Source organism: Sebastes fasciatus, chromosome 8 (assembly GCF_043250625.1).
Source record: "Sebastes fasciatus isolate fSebFas1 chromosome 8, fSebFas1.pri, whole genome shotgun sequence".
In the NCBI taxonomy this organism is placed as follows: domain Eukaryota; kingdom Metazoa; phylum Chordata; class Actinopteri; order Perciformes; family Sebastidae; genus Sebastes; species Sebastes fasciatus.
Genome location: NC_133802.1, coordinates 28,993,643 through 29,003,140, shown reverse-complemented (window position 1 = coordinate 29,003,140; position 9,498 = coordinate 28,993,643). Strand labels below are relative to the sequence as shown.

General features: G+C 36.7%; 2 protein-coding genes across 4 annotated transcripts in view; one reads left to right on the top strand and one right to left on the bottom strand.

Annotated features, from left to right (window-relative positions):
* LOC141773125 (protein NDRG3-like) overlaps positions 1-2,930 on the top strand; it is a 19,304-nt gene extending 16,374 nt beyond the window's left edge. For all 3 annotated transcript variants that reach the window (XM_074644817.1, XM_074644815.1, XM_074644816.1), the window contains one exon: positions 135-2,930. In XM_074644817.1, the coding sequence (XP_074500918.1) occupies positions 135-304 (170 nt within the window). In that variant the 3' untranslated portion in view covers positions 305-2,930. The remainder of the gene's footprint in view (positions 1-134) is intronic.
* A 1,113-nt stretch (positions 2,931-4,043) lies between these two features.
* Positions 4,044-7,027, bottom strand: rfc2 (replication factor C (activator 1) 2). The gene is made up of 6 exons (XM_074644818.1): positions 6,752-7,027; positions 6,051-6,156; positions 5,797-5,898; positions 5,033-5,291; positions 4,697-4,957; positions 4,044-4,441 (listed from the first exon to the last, which is right to left on the bottom strand). Exons 1-6 carry the CDS (start codon positions 6,972-6,974, stop codon positions 4,340-4,342), a joined length of 1,053 nt encoding a protein of 350 aa, XP_074500919.1. The 5' UTR covers positions 6,975-7,027; the 3' UTR covers positions 4,044-4,339.
* Between the last annotated feature and the right edge of the window lie 2,471 nt (positions 7,028-9,498).

Here is a 9,498-nt window from a genome sequence, read left to right as displayed (position 1 = left end):
TTCAAATCAGCACTTACTGGTTGGACAGTGAATGATCTGCTGTCATACAACCAGCCCCCTACCCCCCCCACATATGAACCAGCTCCACGTTGATGGATTCTGTTACTAACACATGTCTCTGTCGCCCCCCCCAGTGCCCACAGCTGGTATGACCCGGCTGGTTCGCTCCAGGACTCACTCGGCCTCCAGCGTCGGCTCCACGGACGGCGTCCGGAGCCGCAGTACCACCACCACAATGCCAGAGGGCGCTAGCTCCACCACCTCCGGACTCACGGCAGAACGCACCATCGAAATGACTGCGTAGGACTGTTCCTGCTCTGTTTTCTCTCTCTTTACTCTTCTTCTTCTTCTTTTTCTTCCTCAGATGCTGTTTGCACCTGGAACTTTCCTCTGTGTAGAACGAACAGTTCTACGTTGTAGTTGTTCTTCCCAAAGAAAAAGGTCACATCTAACATCATATAAAGTAGAGAAACACCCTTAAATATCTTTAGATTTGACCGCTGTCATAAACGGTCCGGTGTCGGCCATGTTGGCTCTATTACCCCGTGTTTTTTAGGATGCTGATGTCCGTTCGTACTTTCATTCCCTCCTCCCTGGAGCCATGCGGTCTGTCGTGGTGACGCTGTAGATGTAACTGTACACAGAGTTCAGCTGGTTCATATTTACATACAGTTGTGTTGTATTTCTTCAGACCGGATCATTGTTTCTCTTTAGTTTGGTCCTGATCCCCTTCTTTTTATTAATATTATAATCATTGTTTTATTATGACGTTATGTTGTTGATGGTGGTGGTGTTGCTATGAAGCTCGTCTCTGAAACAATTAACTCTTTTCATACCCATGAAATTGCAGCAACTTTAAGGGAATATTTCATCAAATAATGTGGGTGTACTTGGCCCAAAAATAGTTTTAATATCGGTTATGCCACTGCTACGGAAACCAAGAGAGGAAAGTGAGAAAAAAAATTAGATTGATCAATTTTCTTAGTCTGATCTAAATAGTTTTCTCTCCTGTGTTTATGACTTAAGGTGACAGGTGAAAAAAGGTTTTGCCAGGATCATTTTTCTGTTTGTTGTTTTGCCACCTGACGACAAAAAACTTTATTTTCACCTGTTCTTAAGTCATAAAGGAGAAAAAACTATTTAGATCAGTCTTAGAAAATCATGATCAAATTATATATATATTTTTTTCTCACTTGTCTCTCAGGGCTTCCGTACATTCCTACCCTGGAATGTCTGACAAAAGTTAAAATAATGAGTAAACAGGGATTTGATGGAAGACCTGATGTAACAACAGTAAAAAATATCTATAAAAACTCATATTAAACTACACAAATGTAAAACAATCTGACAATTAGTGTAACCAAACTTCAAAACAGTGAAGCGATCATTCTGTTTTGAATGAGAAACTTTGTACTCCGCTATCGTTCTTTCAAACAGCTCAAATATCTCTTCAGCAGCAACCTTTTCCTTCAGATACAACTTGAGGAAAGGGCGACTGCTGCTCGTAGATTATTTCTGTGAAAGTGCATATTTTTGTCTGATATTCCAGGCTTCAGAGGGTACGCACTTTAAGGTGAACTGTTGCTTTATCCTCTAACCTCTTCCTCCGATGGGGATCCTGAAAGTGACCCGTCACCTTGTGTGTTCCTTCTGTTACTGTACATGATTTAGTTTCGGTCGAGCTGTGACTGAAGCCACCCCACTCTCTGTTCATTAGGCCCGTCAACAGCATGCTCGTTGTGGAGTTTTGGCATGAAAACTGTACAGTGGTATCAGTCTAGTGAGTAACTGAGATGTTGTTCAGCTGTGAACCTGCCTCTCTACTCAGAGACGGGAAGAAAACACCTCCACATCAAAATAATACACAAGTTTAAAACTTGAACTTCTTCCACATTTTGTTGTTTTTGCAGTTTTTTTTAATCTCTGGATTGAAAGATTCCAGCAGGGTTGTCGATTGTTATTATACAGACTGATGAGTCTGACTGTAAGCACTTGTTTGGCTTCAGTGACATTGATTTGATGAATTGCACTTTAACTGTCACTGTGTGTTGGAGAAGACGAAGACAGACGGTCAGTCAGAGCTGACATCTGGCGGACATGTTGCTCGTCCTGCTGAGGTGGTTACCATAGTTTCAGGCAGTGATACTAAAGTTGTCATGCCCCCTGCTGGAGGACTGAATAACAGAGCAGGAAATAAATCATGGTATTTGTTAGCAGACTTATATATATATATATATTACGGAGCCGGGGGAGGGGGGTAATATTCAGAGAAAAAAATTCCGTGAGCAAAGTGGTAAACTCACAAATTTACAAGAAAAATAACTCAAATCAGTAGGTGGTTTTCTTCGGAATAGGCCCAATTCAGATAATATTCAAGTTTTTTCTCGTAAATTTGAGATTTTTTTTCTCGTAAATTTACCACTTAAATCTTAAATCTTTCCTCGCAACTTGGATTTCATAATCTCTTTGACATTAGACTTTGAGAATAGATCATAATCTAAAGTTTTTTTCTCATAAATTTCTAATTTTAGTCTTGAAAATTCTGAGTTTTTCTTGGAATATTACCCGTCACTTCGTAATTTATTTTTACTTTTTACCTACTTTTGGGATTTCTGAAGCAATCAAAGGTTTCCTGACAACCCCCTGGTAAAAAAAAATCTTAAAACGTGTTCATGCTGTAAACTTAACGAGGGGTTTTCTGAACGGTCGACCCACAAACTAACTCTGGTTCACACAAAGTCAAATATTTATTCTATATATACATATATACACTAACTGTAACTCTGCCGTCTGTTACTGTTCTTAATATTTATTACAACTATTACTTTTGAGATTTGTACTGAAACATTGGTAGCTGTTACTGAGTTTGTTGTTCCATGACTTTTAATGTAAACAAGGTTTGTAATGAAATAAAGCTCGTTAATCCAAAACGGTAGTTTGACCTGAATATTGTGCAGAGGTGGAGGAAGTATTCAGATCATTTACTTTAGTAAAAGTAGCAATACTATCAAGTACAAATACTCGATTATCTCAGAAATGATAAGAATGAAAGAGTGTCAATGTGAGGCAAGCCAATGTGGAGGACGGAACCTGCCAAAATAAAAAATAAAGGAATAAATAAATAAATGACTCAATAAATTAATAAATATGTCATTAAATTTAGCAAAATAAATATTTAAAGAAATGTAGCCAATAATTAATTGATAATTTGTGACAAATTGATATTTGTTTTAATTTGCTTCTTTATTTATCTTTGTTTTAATTGTTATTTACTCCTGTTTAATTTTCCCTTTTATTAATTTTTTTGATTTTTTTTGTATGCATTTATATTTTATTTTAAAAAGTATTTATTTATGCATATTTTTACCTTATTTCTCCATACTTATTTATTTCTGTATTCTTTTCTTTACACATTTCTTTATGCATTTCTGCCTCATTATGTAATTGGTGGGGCCGTCACTCAACGTTTGTCATCATGGGGTCGGAGTGCAGATAAAAGATCGACTACATGCTAGTCAGCTAGCTGCACTCCAGTCTTCATTTCGGGCTTCGTACAGCAGGTCGTCGGTCTGCTGCTGCTCGCCCCCACCGCTGCCTTGTACTGGTACAGGTGTGCGGATCAACCATCTGAAGCTGAACTGTTTTGCCATTAAACCATTAAACTCCTCCCCGAGGTTTAGCTCTTTCAGAGTAGGAACCTCCAGGCTGATGCCACCGTAAACACGGAATTTTTTTTTTTATTAATTTAAAAATTTATAAAAATATATACATAAATAAATAGAAGGAGAAATTAAACAGAAGAGTAAATAAAAAAAGGCAATTAAAAAAGAAATATCAATTTATGTCACATTTTATCAATCTATTAATGGCTACATTTATTTTTAATATGCTTGCTACATTTAAAGACTCATTTATCGAGTCATTTATTTATTTTTGATTTTGGCAGGTTCCGTCCTCCATACGTTGACAGTCAGTAGTGGGTGAAATTAAGCAGTCCTTTTATACTTGTGGGTAAAAACCAACATGAAACATGTCAACACTAATTAATGAAAAGATGATTTATTGTCTCTAGTTTTTTTTACATTATTTTGCTTCCACAGGCGAACACAAAATGTCTGCGGTGACGTCAGGTTGAAACAAGTGCAACGGATGAACCCAGATGAACACTGACGAGCCGATCACCTGATCAAAAACATCATCAGGTGTGAGATGCTGTCCAGAGTTAACTTAACTATAATGTGCAGCTCCTTCAGCATGAAACACAGAAGAGACCGGCGCTGTGAGGAGGCAGCAGCAGGTTTAGAAAGACGGTGGTGGTGTTCGAGCCGTTTTGTTGAGTTCAGCTGGCAGCCGTCTTGCTGCAGAGTCGACCCAGCAGACCGGCCATCTGCAGCAGCGAGTTCACACCTTCAGACACCCTCATGTGAGTGTAACCGATCTCCTGCAGACAGAACCGGACGAAGATTACCACCAAATCAGTTAAGAAGTTCAGTTTGTGAGTAAAGTGACACATTCTGTTTGTTTTTGATCTCACGGTCAGGTGTTACTAATGTGCTGTGAAAGTAGAAAAACTGAGACTTGTTTGCCTGGAAGATTATCTCCAGCAGGTTAATGGAACAGATCATGTTCGGAGCTGGAGTTAAGATATTGTCAGCCTAGCTTAGCACAAGGGCTGCGGGGCGGAGCTCTGCCTCACCTTGATGAACTCCAGTTTGAGGTACTCGGCCATCTGGTACGCCTTGCAGACCCTGAACATGTTCCCGATGATGTCCTCTGGAGAGTAGCCCAGCGCCCATAGCTGCTCCATCACCTTGTAGGCCTTGTCGATGTCCCCGTCCACACAGTGTCCCAGCATGCCTTTCACCAGCAGCGGGTGAGGCTCGTCGCACACTTTGAAGACGTTCTCACTGTTGATGCAGCCGAAGCCGGCGTTGGTGGACTGCAGGTTGTTCAACGCCTGGAAACGCAGGGACAGGAAGTCAGCAAAACGACCACGCGCCTTTGAGCCGAGCACCGGACTCTAAAGCCTCACCTGTCTCATGTCTCCCTGGGCGGTGAAGATGACGGCCTCCAGCCCGTCGTCAGACACCGACAGCTGCTCCTTCTCCACCACCTCCTGCAGCCGGGCCAGGATCTGTTCGTCGGTCAGTTTGGAGTAACGCAGCACCGCGCAGCGAGACTGGATCGGCTCGATGATCTTATCGGAGGCGTTGCAGGCGAGAGCGAAGCGCGTTGTTTTTGAGTAGATCTCCATGATCCTCCTCAACGCCTGCTGAGCTCCGTCTGTCATGCTGGGAGGAGGATAAAGGAGACATCAAACCGCCACCAGAGCATATCGTTACGATGGATCATCTTTAGTGTCCCAGGTCATTTCAGCCTTAGACTCATGTCATATCAGGAGCACAGCCAATAGGAACGCGCTCTCTCTCTGAAATGACCTGTGATTGGCCAAAGTCTTCCGTCATAGGCTAGATTTTTTAAAACCTGAAAACAGAGCCATGAGGAGGTGCAGAAGTCTAGTTTTCTCTCAGAACACTTGAATTACGATATGATGAAAGATTATTATGGAATTTTTGCCCATTGATGCCAAAAACATTCTACCTCCTCCAGGTTTAATTCATTTTCATCTTTGTCATTGAAAAAACAACAATATACCAAAACATTGCCTATTTATACAGCACTAAAATCAGGATAAATTAGGTAACTTGCAAAAAAATAATACAGCATATTGTGCTGTTGAGCAAATCATTATCACTGCAGGGGAAATTCCTTCACCATGACAGCTCTACGTCTCACCTGTCGGCTTCGTCCAGGATGATGATCTTGTGTCGTCCTTTGGGCAGTGTGACTTTCTGTTGAGCAAACATCTTGATCTTGTTCCTCACCACTTCAATTCCCCTACAGACACAAACAGCAACAGTCACTAACACCCAACATTGATTAAAGCCAGTATGTGTTGGTTTCATTCTTGACCGTGGAAATGATCTGAGCTTCAACGTCCACTTAATGGCGTCAAATGTCACCGTTTTTATTTCCAGTAGGAGTCTCACCTTTCGTTTGAAGCGTTGAGCTCCAGCACGGCGTCCTTCATGGAGGCTCCCAGCAGTTGTCGGGCCAAACACAGGATGCTGGTTGTCTTTCCTGTGCCTGGAGGACCTGGATCACAACAGTCAAGATAGGATTAGTTCTCTCTCTTTAAAGCTACTTGGAATACATTGTTAACTTGTAAATGACATTATGGTGCATATTAATGTAGGAATAAACATTTGATTTTTAATAGAAGTATTTTGATTTGTTGACCAAAATGTGACAATTTTTATAAAAAAAAAAACAATGAAATATTAATGACAAAAAATACATATTTTTCAAACATTTCAATTTTTTTTTTCAAAAACGTAGAATACAAAAAAATAAAAAATAAATCAACTAATAAATGATGATGCATTATTATAGGTTAAGCTACCAAGCAGTAATAAAGTAGTTAAATAAGCTCTTCCTTTACCAGCTGCATAATGCATCAATAATTATAATCCAGTAATAGTGTGTATATACTGTATATATATATTATTCTGCATAATGAGTACTTTTACTTTTTGTACTTTAAAGGCTAATACTTCTGTACTTTTACTTGAGTAAACCATGCACCATGCAGTGACTAACTTTAATCTGCAGCCTGTCTGTAGAAGAAATAACTAGATAATATAATATATATAATACCTATAGAGTATATTGATGTTCAGTCCTGACTGACCTGCGATGATGATGTTGGGGACGTTTCCCTCTCTGGAGAAAACCTCCAGCCGGCTCACCGTCTCCCCGTTCCCCACGATCTCCTTCAGCCTCAGCGGACGGTACTTCTCCACCCAGGGCAGCTCGTAGGAGCCGCCGGAGCTCTTAGCCGAAGCCTCTCCGGCTCCTGAGTCCGCCTGCTGCCCGCTCTCTGTGGGTTTCTGCTCCGTCTCCACGTCCATCATGACTTCTCTCTGTTGTTGCTGGTCTGACCTGACAACCCGCGCGGAACTTTTCCCTCCCTGACAACCACGTAACAGTAAACTGACGCCTCATTGGCCGAGCGTTTATTGGTGACGGAGCTGATTGGCCGAGAAGAACTCGCTGAAATCTCGCGATATTTACAACCACAACAGAAATAAAAGACACAAAATATTCTAAATATATTAGTATGTCAATAAATGTAATGCCAATAAAATCAATGAATATTTTATTATTAACTTCATAATTATTTTAACAAAATGTAATATCCACAAATGTAAATTTAATAATTTATTCAAGCAATACATGAAAACTATGTTCTCTAAAAACGTTTTATTTGTTAATTAAGATAAGATAAGATATTGCAAAAAACAAGATGCATCAGCTAACACAGTAAAAAAAGAGCTAAACAAAGAGTAACAAAATATGAACCATTTAAATAGAAGGAAGTATAAAAATAGGAGCAGTATATACAGTATTGACAATAAATAGACTATTAACAAAATTGCACACGTGGAAAATGATATTGCACAGTGAGAATGAATGAATAATTTATTTTATTTATATTACTTTTATACTATGAAATATATTACTGAATTTTTTGTAATAAAAAATCTGAGCCCTCTAAAAACAAGAAGGCTATCAAGACAATGAATTTGTGCACCTCCTTTAATGTATTTGTATCAATGAATAATGTCCTCTGGCTTTGTATATTGTCACCTGGCATTATTTTTTTTTTTTTTAATTTTCATTTATTTTAATTTTATTGTGATTGTTTGAAAACTCAAATAGCCAACAACTATTAAATTATTTAGACATTTCAAATGTATTCCAATTGTTTAACAGGTTGTATAAAAAAAATTATAATTTTGTTTCAAATATTTTTGTTAGGAAGCATGTTCATGTCTCATTTTTATTTATATCAACAAAAACAGACAATACTAGGAACTAAGGGTAAACAAAAATGGAGACAAGCAAATACAAAGAACATAAGTAGTTAAAGGAAAACAAACAAAAAAACAAAACAAAAAATAAATAAATAAATTGTATAATGTTTATACTGTGAAATATATTTACTGAATTTTTGTAAAGAAAAATCTGAACATATTTATGTAACTACCGTATTTAATAAATTTTAAATATATATATATATATATATAAAAAATTAAAATACAAATGGAAAAGTGCGCGGAGGCCGGAAGTCGTCACCATCCAAGTGTGAACCACTTCCTACTTCCGCAAACACAGCTCCGTGTAGCTTCCCCGTTTATCGGTTGTTCAGTGCGGAGGTTGGTTTCTGCCTTTCCGTCTCCTGGCCCCTATTTAATATGTACATCAGTTCCAGTACATTTATGAGTGATTGAATTGTCCCCTGACATAATTATTGTTTTTTGTTAAATTTTCATTTATTTATATTTTATTTTATTGTGATTGTTTGAAAACTCAAATAGCCAAAAACTATTAGATTATTTAGACATTTCAAATTTATTCCAATTGTTTAACAGACCCCGATTTTTTTTTTAATTCATCTTTACCTTTCCTTACATTTTATATATTGTACAAATTTATATTTATTTATTTAAAATGATTTTTTAAATTATTATATTATTTGTTTACTGTGAAATATATTTACATAATTTTTTGTGATGAAAAATCTGAGCTCTCTAAAAACAAGAAGGCTATCAAGACAATGAATTTGTGCACCTCCTTTAATGTATTTGTATGAATAAATAATGTCATCTGGCTTTGTATATTGTCCCCTGGCATATTGTTTTTTGTTAAATTTTCTTTTTTAATTAATCTTTACCTTTCCTTACATTTTATATATTGTACAATTTGTATTTATTTATTTAAAATTATTATTTTTATTTTTATATAATTTTTATACTGTGAAATATATTTACTGATTTTTTTGTAATGAAAAATATGAGCTCTCTAAAAACAAGAAGGCTATCAAGACAATGAATTTGTGCACCTCTTATAGTGTATTTGTATGAATGAATAATCATTTAAGCAAGCAATACATTAAAACTATGTTCTCTAAAAACGTCTTATTTGATGAATAATATATTGTATTTATATTACTTTTATACTATGAAATATATTTACTGAAATTTTTGTAATGAAAAATCTAGGCAAAGAATTTGTGCACCTCCTTGTCTTTTGTTAAATTTTCATTTATTTGTATTTTATTTTATTGTGATTTTTTTGAAAACTCAGATAGCAAAAAACTATTAGATTATGTAGACATTTCAAATTGATTCCAATTGTTTAACAGACCCCGATTGTGTTTTTTTTGTTTTTATTCATCTTTTCCTTTTTCTTACATTTTTTATATCGTACAATTTGTATTTTTTTTTAATATAATTTTTATACTTTGAAATATATATATATATATGAACATGTTTATGTAACTACTGTATTTAATACATTTTAAATAAAATATATATATAAAAAAATACAAATGTAAAAGTGCGCGGAGGCCGGAAGTCGTCATCACCCAAGTCT